This window comes from Balaenoptera borealis (genome assembly GCF_965194805.1).
Source record: "Balaenoptera borealis genome assembly, chromosome: 8".
NCBI lineage: Eukaryota > Metazoa > Chordata > Mammalia > Artiodactyla > Balaenopteridae > Balaenoptera > Balaenoptera borealis.
This window is the reverse complement of record NC_138865.1, coordinates 85,867,164-85,883,567: the sequence shown is the minus strand read 5'-3', so window position 1 is coordinate 85,883,567 and position 16,404 is coordinate 85,867,164. Positions and strand designations below refer to the sequence as shown.

The following is a 16,404-nucleotide window of genomic DNA, read 5'->3' as shown; positions in this document are numbered from 1 at the left end:
GTTGTTATTTTATTTTCAGATATTCTGTATCACTTGGGTTGATTATGATTTATATTTTCCTACACAATTTTAATCTCAGTGAGATTTTCTGGTTTAGTTATATAGAGTTTCAGCTAGTATTCTTTTATAATTAAACAAATTCCTGTGTGTCTGTGGTTTTAGCCACTTCCTCATGGCATTAGGGGGTTTGTGTAGTGTTTTTTCTTTTGGTTACCTGTGCCAGTAGTTTGCTTATTTTGTTGTCTTTTTTTAAAAAACAGTTCTTATAGTAATAATTTCAATTGTTCTCCTATTTTCTGATTTATTGGTTTCTATTGCCAGCTTCATAAATTTTTCCTGTTTTCCTTAGCTTATGAGCTTCCTCTTTTTCTAGCTTCTTGAGTTGACTGCTTAGTTATTAGCTAGTTCAGTTAGTTGGTTTTAGACCTGTTTACCAGGCTAGTTTGTGTGCAACCTGTTCTACTGAAGCCATCATGGTCAGCACCACATGACCTTCTGCCCTCTCTGGCACAGCTAGTTGGCAAGTGTAGCCTGTTCATCTGCTGTGAGGCCAGGCTTGAGAGAGATGAGCATGGCATAAATATTAGTGCTCATCCTATCTGCTTCTCCTTCCTTCCTGGGCACATGGAAGCTTCTCTGAGCTGCAAAATAATGGTAAATTGGTAAATCCATGCAAAGGTCATATTTTTATTGCAATTTATCTATAGGTTTTTTTTTTCAAATAAAAAAGTTTTAAAAAAGTATACCAGGGCACTAATTTCCAGAATAACCTGGATAGGGCCAGGGATAAATATTTTATGAAATCACTGTAGGTAATTCTGAAGCACATCCCTGCTGAAGAATCAGTTGTAGAGATGTTGGGGAAGAGGAGTTCGTTTCCTGATGAGCCACGTGCACACCGGAGTTATGATGTGGCAGACAAATCCATTTGGGAAGGGGAGAGAATGGGGAGGGGGCAGAAGAGAGGAGAGGGAGAGGGAAAGAAGGGAGAGAAGGAGGGAGGGAGGGAGAAGAAAAGAGAATGAGAGCATAAGAAAGAGAGAGAGATTGAGCAGGTGTACAGAGGGAAGCACATGGCCTCAAGGAGAAAAGAGCGAAAATAACTGCCTTAGCTCCTGTTAGCTTTCAAGTTCTCAATTCCAGTTTCCATGAGGCCTGGCGATAAAGCATGCTATACAGTCCTTTCCTTGGACACTGATGAAATCTAATTCATCCTTAAGATAACCTCTCTTCCTCTGTACTTGCTATACTTGGGCCAGCAGAAGTAGACAGTTGTTTCTTGTAACAAAAATAGCTCCTACTGGAACACTTGTTTAATGATAATTTTGACAGTTTATTAGGTACCAATAACTATTCTGTGTTACATATACCATTTAAATTAATCCTTATAGTATTACCATTCTCATTTCATAGATGAGGGAAAAAGAGATACAGAGAGATTTACTAATTTACCTAAAGTTGTACAGTTAGCTAAGTGATGGATCTAGGATTAAGCCTATGTCCTTAGTCGTGATGCCAGTATACACTTGAGGCTAAAAATTGCCCAACACTTAGACAATTTTTAAATGCCCTCTTAACTTGGGGCAAAGAAAAGGAGTGTGATTATACACCATCATTTAGAAATACATGAGAATTCAATCAAAGCTGAATTCAGAGGCAATTGGGGTTTTTTGTTTGCTCGGTTAACCTAATTTTTGTTTTTTATTTACAGGTTTGTTGTGTTTGTGTGAGAAAATGTGGCTTATTTGTGCTTGTTGGGATTTTTGAGATTTTTCTTTGTGACCTATTATAAAGTCAGTTGTTTTTGTTTAAATCTACATTGTGGTGTTTAGACTGATTTTCTCTGTACCTCTCACTCCTCTTTAAAATTGTAAAATCACTGAGGTCAGGAATTATATCTTATTCATCTATTCATCTCTGTAGTGACCAGAAGGTAATTACCTAGCTGAGATGGTTAATGAAAGTTAGTGGAGGGACTTGCCTGGTGGCGCAGTGGTTAAGAATCCACCTGGCAATGCAGGGGACACGGGTTCGAGCCCTGGTCTGGGAAGATCCCACATGCCGCGGAGCAACTAAGCCCGTGCGCCACAACTACTGAGCCTGTGCTCTAGAGCCCGTGCTCCGCAACAAGAGAAGCCACCACGATGAGAAGCCTGTGCACAGCAACGAAGAATAGCCCCCGCTTGCCGCAACTAGAGAAAGCCCGCGGCTCAGCAACGAAGACCCAATGAAGCCAAAAATAAATAAATAAATAAATAAATTTAAAAAAAAAACAAACTGGTGCTGTGGATTTGAAGAATGTTATACATGTAAAAAGGCCAGAAAGAGATTCTGCCATTTCCTTTGCTTTGATCCATCCTCTATGCTCAGAGCAGTGATATCCAGATAGTGGCCTATTTTCAGGAAAATTTATAAGTTGAATAAGGCTCATTTGGAGCTGCATCCTAGGAGGCACATGCACATTTTAAAGTATGAAACTTTAAAAATATAGTTGCGTTTAGAAATGACTCTAATTAGCAGATGCAAACTGGTATATATAGAATGGATAAACAAGGTCCTACTGTCTAGCACAGGGAACTATATTCAATATCCTGTGATAAACCATGATGGAAAAGAATATGAAAAAGAATGTATATATAACTGAGTCACTTTGCTGTACAGCAGTAATTAACACATTGTAAATCAACTATACTTCAATAAAAAAAATGACGCGAAAAGCACATCAAAGATTCTGCTATTTTAAAAAAATCATATATGTATATATTTTATAATACATAAATATGAATGTAAAATGTAAGATAAATATGTAATACATAAACATGTAAAATAATATGTATATATGTTTAAAGCCCATATAATATTTGCATTGGCAAATAGAGAAGGGAGTAGGAACTGGAAGGAATCTTAATAACAATCCAGTGCATCTCTTTCATTTTACAGATGTGGAAACTGAGGCTCAAAGTCTAAGCAATTTGCCCAAGCCTGCTCTGTTAGGCAGGACTAGACTATGGCCAGTTTTTAAAGTTCCCTGTGTGTAGCTAATAAATCATCCTTATTCAGATTCTGTTCTTCTTTAATATTTTGACTTCTTTAGCACTAAAACCAGAAAGTATATTCAAGTCTTATCAATACCACTGTTTCTGATTATTTCTATTTGGGTCTCCCCAACCCCACCCCATTCCACCTTTTTGGATGTCAAAAGCACAGATTTGGCTTATCATAATCCTTGGTTTATGATACACTTTCGTCATTGGCCCATGGTTTAATTCATTCATTCATTCTAATGTGTAATAATAAGCATTTATGAAATCATCATCCCAAACGAAAACTGGGACCTTGACAATAGCGTACATCTAAACGTATGGTCTCCTCACCCGCCACTGTCTCACTTCCATGCGAGGTAAGCATCTGAGCTCATGTTCATCATTACCTTGCTTTCCTGTTTATGTAGTTTTATTGCATCTATATATTTTAATTTTAAAGGGTGTTCTGTTGTATGTAATCTTTTGGAGTTCATTCTTTTCACTTGTTTCAATTTTGGTTGTCTCTTGATCTGAGGAATTTTTTCCAAAGGTCTCATGATTTTCTTTTAATTCAGCCTCATAGAGGGGATTTATGCTTGCCCAGTATTGACTTACAATCAAGTGATTGATCTGGGATCTATGTGAAACTTTTTTGGCTGATAAATATTCTGATTTTTAAAAATTGAGATATAGTTAACACATACCATTATATTAGTTTCAGGTGTACGACATGATTCGATATTAGTATTTATTTATATGAAATTTTACAGCAATTCCTGGTCAGATCAAAGGCAGAGCACAAGAGAGTTGTAGACTGCCATTTTGGAGACCCAGCAGGCTGTGTGGAGTGAGCAGGGCACTGTCGTGGCTTTCCTAACTGGACCTTCATCTTGTAGATGGGTGTAATCTCAGCGAAACATTTCCCTCTGCTGCCACATCCAACACTGGCCGCTGGGTGTGGCAGCTGTCGTCAGGAACAAGTTGTGGGTAGGTTACCATGATGACTATCCCTCGGAAGGAGGCACCAAGGCAATGAGCATTCCTACAGGCCCCTCAGCTAGCTCTTCCACTCCTTTCCCAGGTTAGAATGTCCTTCCAATCTTCAGGGATTTAGAAATACTCTTTACACAGATGGAAACAATAATAGTAACAAGCCATTTCACCAGTAACAGTGAGCTGTTTCTTCACAAACCATGACTCTAAGCCTAATTATAATTTGTTTCCTAACTTATATTAACTCATACCCAGATTCTAGCTGCCATGGTCTTTTCTGCAGAATTTGTTCCAGTCCCTGCATCCTAATCTACATCCCAATTTGAAATTCTAACCTTTCCATTTCTCAGCTTCACAGACTTTCCCCTGAACTCCCAGTCTTACTACTTTTTTCTTTTCTCCCATCCTACCAAATTCTAACTAAACACAATGAATTGCTATTATTAGCACTTAATGTAAGTTAGACACTGGGCCAGCTGCTCTTTTTTGCATAATCTCATCTACCGTATCCTACTCAGTGAGGTAGTAACATTAGTTTACCCATTTTATAGATGAGAAAACTGAGGGCTGATGAGATGAATTTGGCCAGGGTCCGTATCTCTAGTGACTAGGATTAGAACGAGTGTTTTTGTTTTGTTTTGTTTTACTTTTATATTATGATGTCTTTGGCTCTAAGTAAAAGAAAACTTAAAGTGGCCTTAACAATAATGAAATTATTTCATAAAAAGGTTGGTTAAGTCAGAGGCTCAACATTACCATCAAGGACCCAGGCCTTTCTATTCTGCCATCCACCCTGGATGGATTCAGGCTTTGTCCCCAGGTTAGCTTAGCTTTCCACAGGTTTCATGATGCCTGCCAAGGTTCCAGCATCACATCCACAGAATTTCTAGAGGCAGGAAAAGACATCATTCCTTCTTGTCCATCTCTCTTTCTCTAATTTGTTGTGCATCTTCTTAAGAGCAAAGAAACTTTTCCCAGGACACTCCTTCACCCCAGCAGACTTGCCCTCATATTGTCCAGGTCGCCACAAGCCCATGCCTAACCAGTCACTGGCAAGGAGAATGGGACTACTATGATGGGCTTGGACTAATCAAGACTCATTCCTATGGCTGGCTCCAGCTTCCCTGAAGTTCCCGACTGCTTGGCAGAATGAAATTAAAATTCTGTTAGGAAGAAGGGAGACGGGGGTAGGGAATAGGTATGAAGTGTGCAACCAACAGTGTCTGTTACAGAATCCGGAAGTCCAGGTTGTTAGCCTTGACGTACTCCTGCTATTCTGGGCTCTCCCCTCAGCTCCCACCCTCACTCTAGCATATTTCCTGGGAGCCAAGTCCTCTCTAACTCTAGCTCTAAATGACACATACCAAGGTTGTCCTTGGCAGAACACTGAGGAACATGAAATGTATTCTTTGGGGCCCTCTTGTGCAAGTCCCAAGAAGTCAGTGACACATGCTTGGTTAGCCCAGGCACTGGCACAGTCGGGCGTGGGGAGGAGAGCAGAGGCTCTGCCTCCTGCAAAGGTGGACCAGCCTGGCCCTGAACCAGCCGCAGAGTTCTAATCATGCTCCCCTCCCCCCCATCTTTCTCCTGGTCTGTACTGCTCTTAGGATCTGAATTGTTTTCTTAACAAATTCTAATTTGCCCCCTCGTTAAACCTCAACATTACCTTCATATCTCCTTCCCTTGAACTCCCACAGTGAGAAAACCTATAACCCCTGAATTTACTAACCATTCATTGATCTCCCATTTGTGTTAGACGCTTAGAGACAATACTAAACAACAGGAAAGGAAATTAAGTTTTAGCAGCTGGGTGCCAGGTGCTGGGGTAAGTTCTTTCACACACACTATCTGACTTTATTTTTAACACCACCTTGGTAGGTTAGGCTATTTTAACCTTCATGTTAAGAGTTTAGGGATTTCAGGTTCAGAAGAAGCCACCTGCTCAGAGAAGGTAAGGTCGGCTCAAGGTCACAAGCTATTAGGAGCCCATGGCTGCCTGACTTCACGTCTGTGCCCTTTCCCCTACCCCCCCATTCTGGCTTCAAGGTGTCTGTTACAAAGCACATTTGCATACATTAATCTGAGCCTCACAACAGTAGCAGGGTGAATAGTAGCACCTGCATTTTATAAATGAGGATAGTAGGGTTCAGAGATACTAAATGACTTGCCCATAGGCACGTGGAGCATAGGCACGCTGACTCCTACTCCTCTGCACTTTCTGCCACTGTAGAGCGTGCCTGGCAGAGCGGGGCATATTTGTTGAATGGATGATGATCCGGATGATAGTAGTAATTCTTGTCCTTACATTACTGAAAATAAACAATGTCGCTGCCTAGAGGTCTTTAGGTTCCTTTTCTCCCTATCACCTCCCCCCTGGGCTTTCCTAGGAACTCCGTCACCTTCAACCAAGACTCACAGAGAGCAGAATCCACATCTCCTCAGGCAGGTGCTCAGAGAGGGGCTTAAGAAGGAAGGGCCTTCTTTTGAGACAGAGCTCAATGGGCCTGTCAGTGTTTGCTCCCCCACCTCCCACTTCAGGGCTTCCTTTGGTTCTGCAGTGGCGAGGCTGTACGCGGCCTTCTCTCTGCCCCCAGGTGGCAGGGCTGCCCTTGATCCGGAGTGGACGGACCAGTGAGCCTCTACTCCCCTGCGGCCCGGGCCCTGACAGCCATCACACTAGTGCCCCCACCCCTCTCTCCTCCCCGAGCCCCGCCTCTCTGCCTCCCAGCCCTGGACATGAGTCAGCACACACAGCCCAGGAGCTCGGCTCAAAGAGAAACGAAGGGAACTGCCTGGGTTCCCATGGCTATGGCTAGCACCTTCATACCAGGGCTGAACCCTCAGAACCCTCATTATATCCCAGGGTAAGACTTCTACCCAGAGTAAAAGGGTGCAGAGTTGTGCCACCTCGGCCTTGGGGGCCAAGTGGACATTCTGGTATGGGAGGCTTACAGCTGGGATGTCTATGATGTTGAATGGAAAAGGAAAAGCAAGGGAATAGTAGTAGCCGGGCCTGCTACGAAGCTTTGTGTTGTGCTCTCCATGGTAACAGGGTAACAGCAGAGGGGAAGGGTTGAAAACCCAGACAGAGAACTAAGAAACGCCTGCTCAAAATATATACACAGCTGAGTCCAGAAGAGATCAGGGCTTCAGAGGTCTCTGCTTCTGCCTCTGGGGATGGTGAGGCCGGGGGATTCTGGAGGTGAGTGGGTGAGACTTGTGCTACAGGTACACTGGACACTGCCCGCTACTTCGGTTCAGCATGGGCCAGACCTATGGGCAGATGACTGGGCAGCTACTTCGCAGCTCTCCTGGCCTAGCCTGGCCCCCTGCCCACCGCACACTTCTGCCTCCCATCCGGCCTCCAAGATCTCCCGAGGCTCCCAGGAAAAGCCTGCCTGTCAGGCGTGGACACGAAAGGCTCAGCTCCAGCATGATCCCTGGGTACACAGGTATGTACACAGGTATGAAGAGGTATCCCCCATCCCAGAATGTGGGTCCCACACACTAACAAATCGTCCTTGCCCCCTGCCTACCTAGGTTTTGTACCCCAGGCACAGTTCATCTTTGCCAAGAACAGAAGCCAGGTCTGGGCGGAGGCTCTGAATGATTTCACTCAGTGGTATGGGGGACAGAGGAGTCAGGAGCTGTCAAAGGAGGCCGAGGGAGAAAAAGACGTGGAGAAAGACCAAGAGCCAAAGCTGGAGGCAGAGCTGGAGACGGAAAAGGAGCCAGAGCTGGGGCAGGAGGCGGAACAAGTGAGACCGAGAAGGCTGATGGGGAGTACGAGGCGGGAGTGGGGAGCCTTACCTCTGTGTGGCCAGGTCTGGGGTGGTCATGTGTAGCATGGCTGTGGGACAGGGGATGTGGGCTAGACCGCCAGCCTCACCTCCCTGGGAGCTTGTGTTACAGCCCAGGGGCTGAACTTGATAGCCCTGTTTTTCTTCTATCAACTTCTCCTCAGAAGGCTTCCCCTTATTCCATGGATGACAGAGATCCTCGCAAGTTCTTCATGTCAGGTGAGAGGAAGTGGGTAATGACCAAAGGCCTGGGGGAGGTGCCCAGGAGGTACTGACTTAGTATCCCCCTCCCCTAGGCTTCACTGGTTATGTGCCCCGTGCTCGCTTCCTCTTCGGTTCCAGCTTTCCTGTGCTCAGCAACCAGGCACTGCAGGAATTTGGACAGATGAAGTCAGGGGGCAGATCCCAGAAAGATCCTAAACATCTCCCCTCACTTTCCAGGACCTACCCTCAGAACCTGGGCCTTTTACCTAAATATGGGGGCTATGTGCCAGGTGAGGACAGCCCCCAGAGGGAGGCTTTGGGGACTGGAATATTTGTGTGTGTGTGTGTGTGTGTGTGAGATAGGTGGAGGTGGTTTAGGGCTTGGAACTAGTAGATATGGGGGACCTTGGGTCAGCTTTATCACTGGGCAGAAAACGAAACTGATGTAGCTCCTAGTGAGTAGTTAGGACCAGATTTTGAAGGATAACTTGGAGGTTCTAGGCAAGTGGCTGAGAAATAACTTTTCTATGCCTCTGGCTACAAATGACAGAATCTTTTGGCCACACAGGGTATAAGTTCCAGTTTGGCCGCACATATGGGCATCTCACCCATGATGCTCTGGGCCTCAGCACCATCCAGAAGCAGCTCCTGGCGTAGGTACCTAGACTTCAAGTTCTCTCTTTCCTTTTCATCCTATCCCAGCCATCCTTTTGCAAAGAAGAAAGATGGTCTGGAGGGTGGGAGAAGGCACAAAGAGAGAATGGTTTGGAGGCCAAGCACCTTTTTTATTAATAGGTGTAATAAATAAATAAATAAATACATAAACAGAGCCTGGGCTCCTCCTCCCTCCTCTGACCACCAGGCACTGGCCACAGCCTACTTACAGCTGGGGGCTTAGGGAACTGGCCCCAATACTGTCACCCATCCTTCTCACCACCTGGCCTAGGGAACCCCGCAGACGGGCCTTCTGGTCACCTCCCTCCACAGGGACATGCCTGTCTGTACCCATGGGAGGGCTGGCCAAGATGGTCTGGGGAAATTCTGGCAGCCCAGTGCTGCGTCCCTTCCCTCCTTTCCTGGGGGGAGATCTGGACGAGGTCACTGGGACAGTTAAGGGGGAGTAATCGATACTGAGCACAGGGATATGCGGCCCCCAGCTCTCGGTCTACTCTCTGTAACCAAGCCAGAGGGCTTGGGTAGGGCTCTCAGGCTATGAGTCTAGGGGTTGTGAGGGTCCCTGAGGCCACCAGCATGCACAGGGCCTCAGTTCTGGCTGCTTCCAGGGGTTGGACTTGGAGTTGGGGTTAAAGTCACATAGGCCAGAGGCACCAGGCCAGTGTCAGGGCCCCGGCTACAGCGCAGCCAGTCTCCTCCGGCTGGCCCCAGCACCCGCAGGACGTCTCCCTTGTGGAAGCTCAGCTGTCCGGGGCCTGTGGCCAGATGGTGGCACAGTGCCTTCACCTCGCTGGGGAAACAACAAATGGAGGTCAGAGAAACCCCACCCAGAGGAAAACCCAGCCCCCAAATCCTTCTGTCTCTCAGGGCTCACCATGGAGTGCTGGAAGGCAGGGCTGGAGAGTGTGGCTCCTGCAGGCTCTCCTTGGGCTCTGGCTCCCGGCGGGCACCCACTGTTTGCGCCACTAGCTGGAGCATGGACTTGTCCAGGCTGAGCCAGTCCGAGGGTAGCCTAGGGGATAGCGGCCGGGCTCTGGCTCTGTCTGTGCCCTGGCTTAGAGCAGGCCCCCCTGCCCGTCTGTCTACACCAGGGACTGTCTCTTACCTGTTTGTGGGCCGGGCCTCCCGCTGAGCCTTTCGGGACCCGAAGAGGTGTCCCCACTTGATGACCCCAGGTGAAGGCTCTAAGGCTCCTTCCTCATTTTCTGTTGGGGGGGCAGTGGACCCCTCCCTCTCCCGGCTGCGCCTCAGCTCAGCCAGTACAGAATCAGGGGGGCTCCCCATCCAGAAGGGCCAGCCCCTCTCCCGGCCAAGGGTCTCCTCAGGGGCAGGGCAGGCCTCAGCTCCCTCCACGACTCCCTCTCGGGGGGGTGGCCCCCCACCTCCTGTCCCTTTCTTTTTCTCACTGCTGCTGCCGCTGCTGCTATTGCTGCCACCCCGGGGGAACCTAGAACCCTCGGTAGAGCCATCGATGTAGACCTGGGAGCTCTGCATGAGCTGGTACCACCAGCCAGCCTGCCCACTTCGGGCCCACCTGCCACGCCCTGAGCTCCCAGCTGCCTCTGTCTCCTTCTCTTCTTCCTCATCTTCTCCACCTTCTGGGGCACCCACACCCTTCACTCGCTCCCCACGGGCCGCCCCGTCCATGTCTCCAGGGCCCTCCTGGCCCCGGGAGCGGGCCAGCTGCAGTGTCGAGTGGGCGGACAGCAGCAAGTCCTGGGACACCCGCAGCAGCTCCTTGTGCTGCCGCTGCCGCTGCCCACTCTGCAGCAGCCGGTGCTGGAACAGCAGGTCGAGGCTGAAGGGCAGGAGGGCCAGGGGCTGCAGCAGCAGCAGCAGCTCCTCCAAGAGGCCAGGGCACACCGTATGCGCTGCGCTCAGGAAGCCCCACGGCTGGTAGTGGGTCTGGATGATATCTAGGGGAGGAAGAGAGAGGGACTGAGCCACACAGAGAAGCAGGGCCCGGCCTGGGGTGGGCCTGTGAAAGGCAGCCTGGGTGGCGCCAGTGCGTACTGCTGCACAGGCTGTGTGCCGTGCCACTTAGATGCACTACAGTGTAAACGATGCCTTCTGAAGTTGTGCAGTGCAGAAGCTCCACAATCTTAAGTGGTAGCCTCGAGTTCAGAGGGGAGAGGTTCCTGGCCACCCTGACTCCCAGATTGCCTGAGTATCCTGCTGACTCCAAGGCTCTAACACAAGCAGAGGCTGGGAGAGGACTTGGGTAGAAGCCCAAGCCTTGAGGATGAAAGCTTGTGTGGTTCTCCTCCCCACCTCTAGCATCTGAAAGGACAGCTGTGCCTCCCTCTTTTGATCCTCCGAGGCCTGGCCTCTGTTGAGTTTGCAAGACAGAGCAGGGTTCTGAGCATTACCTTCATGGTTATAGAGGTGATTAAACCAGAACTCCAGGGACCGGATGCTGTAGGGAGATAGGTGAAGAGAGTTGAGTCTTGTGTGGATATAGCCAGATGATAAGATACAAAGAAGACGGATATGGGGGGTCACACACAGGGCAGAGGTATAGGTGAACATCTCCCTGCTATGGCAGTGATGCTACCTGGTTAATAGGGAGGGGGTGAACATGTGATTCACAAGCCAATCACTTCCTCTTAGAATGGAGTTGGCTTGCCCATGACAAGAAGTCAGGGCAGCTGCTGAGTGAGAGTACAGGATAGCTCAGGACCTACGGGGATGACCTCGGCCCATACTTGAGAAAAGAAGGATACTATGATGTGGGTGCCAAGGTGAACTGGGTCAAGCAGGCTTTGGAAGCAGTGCTGGAATGGACAGGATCAGGGTTACAATATCCAAAGAAACTGAGAACCAGGTTACTTTCCAAATGAGCCAGATTATGGATTTGTAAAAGCAGAAGACCATGTTGGTGATCAGTGCCAGAGACTGATGGGTCTGGTGGGAGACCAGTGACCTACTGAGAGAGGCTGTAGCTAGGTGGGGAGAAAGTGAGCTTGGGCCCTGGCCAAAGATCCTGCAGATCCACCCTTTCTGACCCAGTCTAGGGAGCTGGTTCTTCAGAGGTGCCAGAGCCCAGGGGAGGGGACCGGTGGTTTGTAGATTTCCACACACTCACTTGAGCAGGCCGAGGATGAAGGCGTTGAAGCGCATGGTATGACTGGTGAGCTCTGGGAATTGGCTGACTTTGTTGTACAGGCCGTGCAAGACCTTGGTGGATGGGCCTGGGAGAAAGCCAGAGTTGGAGGTCACATGCCCAGTCCTGGAACCCTAAAATTCAGCCTGGGGTCCCTATCTTGCCAGCCAGCACTCACCTAGCTGTGTGGAAGCCTCAACCACACTCCACGGGGTGTTCTTCCGTTGCCCGATGATGACATCTAGCACAAAGGCCTTGAGCCCGTCCTCCAACACCGCCCGGACCGCAGGGCACAAGTACTTCAGAACCAGGTGGCCTACATTGGGGCTCACAGAACTATTCCCCAGCTTTGCCTGTGGATGCAGCAGGGAAGTACAGGGAATCACCTGGAGCCTGACCTTGGTCCCCTCTGACTCTCTTAGTCCTTACGGTGCTTCTCTTGTGATCCCCATCTCTAAGTACCCAACTCTGAGTTCTAGAGGCAAGAGAGCAAGGGCAGGTGGTAGCAGAGAATAGGTGAGGGTCAGCAGGGTAGAGCTCAGCTCTCCACAGTTTCTTGCCTACCTTTACCCCAGGATCCCGGCTTGTGCCAAAATGCGCCACAATGAGGTCTACAGCCGTGTTAATAGCTTTCACCAGCCCTGCAAGTGAGAATTTGATGTGACAGGTCCCTAAGCAAGTCCCTGGGCAACTCAGCTGGGACTGAGCCCTCAGTGGGGAGAGGGAAGGGCTTACACACACACACACACACACACACACACACACACACACACACACTCACTCACTCACTGTGTCCCTGCACACACACAAGGCTGTGGCCTCTTCCTGTTTTTGCCCAGTTCTCAAGCCCCTCCTGTTTTCGCCTCCCTGCCCAGACCCACCTCAATGATTCCGTTGTCAAGACACTCAACATCCTCACTTCCTTGCCCTCTTGCTCCAAACCTTGATCACTCTAACCATCTGTCCTCTCCACTCTGAGAAACCAGGCTATTGGCTGTTGTTGGAGAAAGTCCAGCGCTACTCACACCAGTGCCTGGGAGGGGCACTTCTTTGATGTGTGCCTTGTAGCACCCTTTGCTATGCTCTCAAGTTGCCTTGCCAAATCTTGACCCCTCTCTCAAGCCCTTGGTTCTACTTCACACAGAGAACAGAGGCCACTGGTGATGAATTCAACTTCCCTGTCCATCCAAAAGACAGAACTACATTACAACTATCTTCCTTCCCACCTGCCCTCTCGTAATCCCTTTCCAACTTGGAGGAAGGTGGCTATTCCCCTTCTTGCCTAAGGTTCTTCCCTCTCCCTAAACTCTGAGTCCCCCACTCTGCCTCTGTGAGGGACTTTAGCTTCATCTTTCTCCCTTTCACAGGCTGCTTCTCTAAGGCCCACAGTTATGCTCAATCCTCTCCCCATCATCTCACTTAAACAGGTCTGCTAAATAGACTGGTTCCTTGTCAGTCCTTACCTTATTAGATGTTACCATCATGTTTACCCAAACCACTAGAGCTTGTAGCACTTGAGCTCCCCCAGTATAGCACATGGGAGTCTCCCTCACTATACTTAGCTCCCTGAGGGAGGAAACTAAAACCTGATTCTTAAGCATCTGATAAAGGATCCTTGCCCACTTGCAAATACTCACGATCCACAGTACAAAGACTTCTACCTCTTGCCCCAGTACCTGTGCTCTCTAATTGCCTCCCAACACTTGGAGTTCTAAAACAGGGAAATATTCTGGAGGGCTAGATAGTAGGGCAACAGGCACAAATAGGTAGTGATAGCAGATTTCCCGTCCGGAGCTAGGAGAAATATTCACCTTTTTTCTGAAGCAGGTCAATGGAAACGGCCTCTGAGTTGCCATCTGGGGACAGACAGAACTCAGCTGGAGGCTTCTCAGTCAAGGAAAAGGGGTCTTGGAAGTCAGGGCAGGTCAGTGGTAACGGCTTCACTACTTGACCTGAAAAGAAGAGAAAAATCAATCCCAAGCAATTCTCTTTCTGAGTTGCAGCTCAGTTCTGTGCCTCATACCCTCTGAGATGTGTGATTTGGGGACTGACCCCTTCTCTAGCCCCTCCCAGCTATGGCAGAGCCTGCCCTGGGTTTACTGGGGGCCTGGCCCACACACCATTCAGCCGGCAGTTCAGATGGCCAGCAGCACCGAGGGAGCCAGGGAACTCAAAGATGGGGTTCCTTCGGGCCAGTCGACCATCCTGTGGCCTTCGGTCTAGGCTCCCTGACAAACCAGGTGGCCCTAGAGGGTTCTTCCTCCTGTATTCCCTCCACTTGAGTGCTTGAGGGGATAGATGATTGGCTGAAAGCAGAACAGATTAGCAAAAGAGACAGGAAATAGTTAGAAGACAGCATTTCATACCCACCCAGTGGGCCCATATAAAACATGAGGGTTGGGATGTCAGCCACAGATGCAAACATTGTAACCTCTGACCCCAAGGTGGAGTATAAGAAACCATTCAGTGGGGAGGTAGCTTGCTTGGGGTGGGGTGGGGGGCAGGCACTGAACCTCATACCATTATTGGGCCTGGAAGCCATGCTGCCCTCACCACCTCCCCGGGCCAGGCTGTCTGCCCGGCTGAGGCTAGATCTCCAGGAGCCCAGAGGAGGCAAGCTTCCTGTTCCATGGAGTCGGTACTCAGCCAAGGTCAGTATCTTCTGATGCTCCTTTTGTGGTTGCTGGGAGGTGGCAGGCCGGACAGCAGGAGGACAGGAGCGGGCCCATGGAGGTGGGCTTTCTGTGGCTGTGGTCTGCTCTGGGGGAGGGGAGCACGAAGTGGAGGCGGAAGAGTCGGTGCTGGGACCAAAGGGGCCGGCACTCCGGATGGGGGAGTAGCTGCCCAGGGGTGACGGCCGTGAGGTTTGTGGCTCAGGCCCAGCTCTCCTGGCACCTCCGTTGGTGGATGCCTGAAACTCCCCTGCAGGAGCTTGGGCTGGGGCCTGAGCAGCGGGGGCAGCCAGGGGGGCACGCTGCGGTGCACGGGTGCAGCCCGAGAGGCTGTAGAGCTGGGAAAGGCTGTGGAGGGCCCGGGACTTGGCCAGCTGCTTGGGGAAGTGGTGCTGGAACACGAAGGGCTGGATGGGCAGCGTGGTTGGCCTCTGCTCCTTGCTGTAGCGAAGGACGGGTCGGCTCTCAGCACCACCCCCTGCGGCAACAGGGATGGAGAAGGAATCAGACGAACACTGAAACTCACGTGAGAGGAAGCCAAGAAGCCATCAGGAGATGCTGCTCCCTGGGGAACGGGGATGAGAGGGGCAGGACCCGGGCTGAAGGAACTGATGGGGTAGGGGGAATTCAAGTTTGTGGAATGTGCTCCTCCCGTCTTTGGAAAACTTTTCCTAGTGTTTTTATGATATTGACCTGTCTTGTACCTCTTGACTGTTCAGCCCTTCTTCATTTTCTTGACTTCAAAGATGGGCGTATCTTAAGGCTCAATTCTTATATTTCACTCTACACTTTCTTATTTTTTTGCTTTGTTTACTCTACACTTTCTTCCCTGCCTTGTTCACATTCAGACAGTCGTACAGGCGACTCCTGAACCCATGGCTTTAACCCCAACCTTCTTCTTGATCTCTAGATCATTCTGCTTTAGGGTTCTGCTTTCATTTAAAATTTGCCATTTTAAAACACCTCATTCATTCTCCTGATGATTTCCATTTCTGCCAATGGCAGAACCATCATTTTCTCTGTTTCTAAGGCCTAAAGACTTGGAGTTAGTAATATATTTTCAGGGTCAAGATGTTAATTTACTTCAAGCTTTCGCCCATCATCCCCTGCCTCCACTAGAGCCGACACATTTCATTTTTGAGCAAATCTAACCACAATAAAATATTTCTTTACTTGCAGCTAGAATCAGCCCCCTGTCACCCTATCCACCCTGCTCCCGCTCTTTCATGATCCTGGTATTGGAGCCCCAGAGCCCACATCTGCTCCCTCTACATAGAGGTGTGTTCCCCAGGAGTGGTCCTCTCCTGTTCTTTCAGCCAATCTTCCAGTCAGTGTCCCTCAAAACATGGGTCTCACTCCAAAACATGGGACTCTCTCACACAACAGGACACTGCACAGAGGGAAAGTCTTTGTGTCTGGGCTGTGCTGCTAATGCAACACTGCACACACTGTAAACATGTGAATGAACACAAGGTGGCGCTATAAGCATCCCTACCACCTGAAACCCTGGGTGTGGCTCATTGGCACCCCTGGCTCAACAGTTCTGAGGAAGGAATTATTATCCATACTCGAAAGATCTGGGTATTGGAAATTTAGAGATTAAGTCATTCGCCCAAGGTCACACAACTAGAAAGCGGCAGAGCTAGAATTCTGTCCAAGTCAGAGTTTGACTTTGGAGCTAATGTTCTCTTTACCACATTGTACTGCACATGAAAAGGTATCAGGCTGGATTTTCCTATTCCTCGTCTTTCCCCATTCATTTACTTCAGTGAGTCTTAAGGGGATGGTGACCACAACCCTGTAAGGGAGATGTTTCAGAACCACTCTCAGTGGACATTTTCAGACTATACCGTCCTGCTTTTCCCAGTCAGTGATCAGAGAACAACCCTTGTCATTCTCCCTTGCTCACTATGCTCCAGCGATACCTTCTTCTG

The 16,404-nt window shown here is 49.1% G+C and overlaps 2 protein-coding genes and 1 long non-coding RNA gene across 8 annotated transcripts in view; 1 reads left to right on the top strand and 2 right to left on the bottom strand.

Annotated features, from left to right (window-relative positions):
• Nucleotides 1-3,757: 3,757 nt before the first annotated feature.
• LOC309633121 lies at nt 3,758-8,765 on the bottom strand. The gene is made up of 3 exons (XR_014247313.1): nt 8,629-8,765; nt 7,827-8,183; nt 3,758-4,902 (listed from the first exon to the last, which is right to left on the bottom strand). It is a non-coding gene; the product is annotated as an uncharacterized lncRNA (long non-coding RNA).
• On the top strand, nt 4,909-8,849 carry CIMIP2B (ciliary microtubule inner protein 2B). 4 transcript variants are annotated; one of them, XM_082401502.1, is made up of 6 exons: nt 4,909-6,880; nt 7,245-7,468; nt 7,557-7,774; nt 7,984-8,035; nt 8,258-8,310; nt 8,589-8,849. In XM_082401502.1, the coding sequence occupies exons 1-6, from the start codon at nt 6,753-6,755 to the stop codon at nt 8,826-8,828; spliced, it is 915 nt and encodes a 304-aa protein (XP_082257628.1). In that variant the 5' UTR covers nt 4,909-6,752; the 3' UTR covers nt 8,829-8,849. The 4 variants fall into 4 exon arrangements, with proteins under 4 accessions (XP_082257628.1, XP_082257630.1, XP_082257627.1 ...); XM_082401504.1 differs by having other exon boundaries at nt 8,113-8,310; XM_082401501.1 differs by having other exon boundaries at nt 7,981-8,035.
• RUSC2 (RUN and SH3 domain containing 2) overlaps nt 8,785-16,404 on the bottom strand; it is a 60,333-nt gene continuing 52,713 nt past the window's right edge. For all 3 annotated transcript variants that reach the window (XM_082401361.1, XM_082401362.1, XM_082401363.1), the window contains exons 3-12: nt 14,319-14,948; nt 13,919-14,104; nt 13,610-13,750; nt 12,363-12,439; nt 11,977-12,151; nt 11,781-11,886; nt 11,065-11,111; nt 9,801-10,611; nt 9,570-9,707; nt 8,785-9,485 (exon numbers count right to left, since the gene is read on the bottom strand). In XM_082401361.1, coding sequence (XP_082257487.1) covers nt 9,284-9,485; nt 9,570-9,707; nt 9,801-10,611; nt 11,065-11,111; nt 11,781-11,886; nt 11,977-12,151; nt 12,363-12,439; nt 13,610-13,750; nt 13,919-14,104; nt 14,319-14,948 — 2,513 coding nt within the window. In that variant the 3' untranslated portion in view covers nt 8,785-9,283. The remainder of the gene's footprint in view (nt 9,486-9,569; nt 9,708-9,800; nt 10,612-11,064; nt 11,112-11,780; nt 11,887-11,976; nt 12,152-12,362; nt 12,440-13,609; nt 13,751-13,918; nt 14,105-14,318; nt 14,949-16,404) is intronic.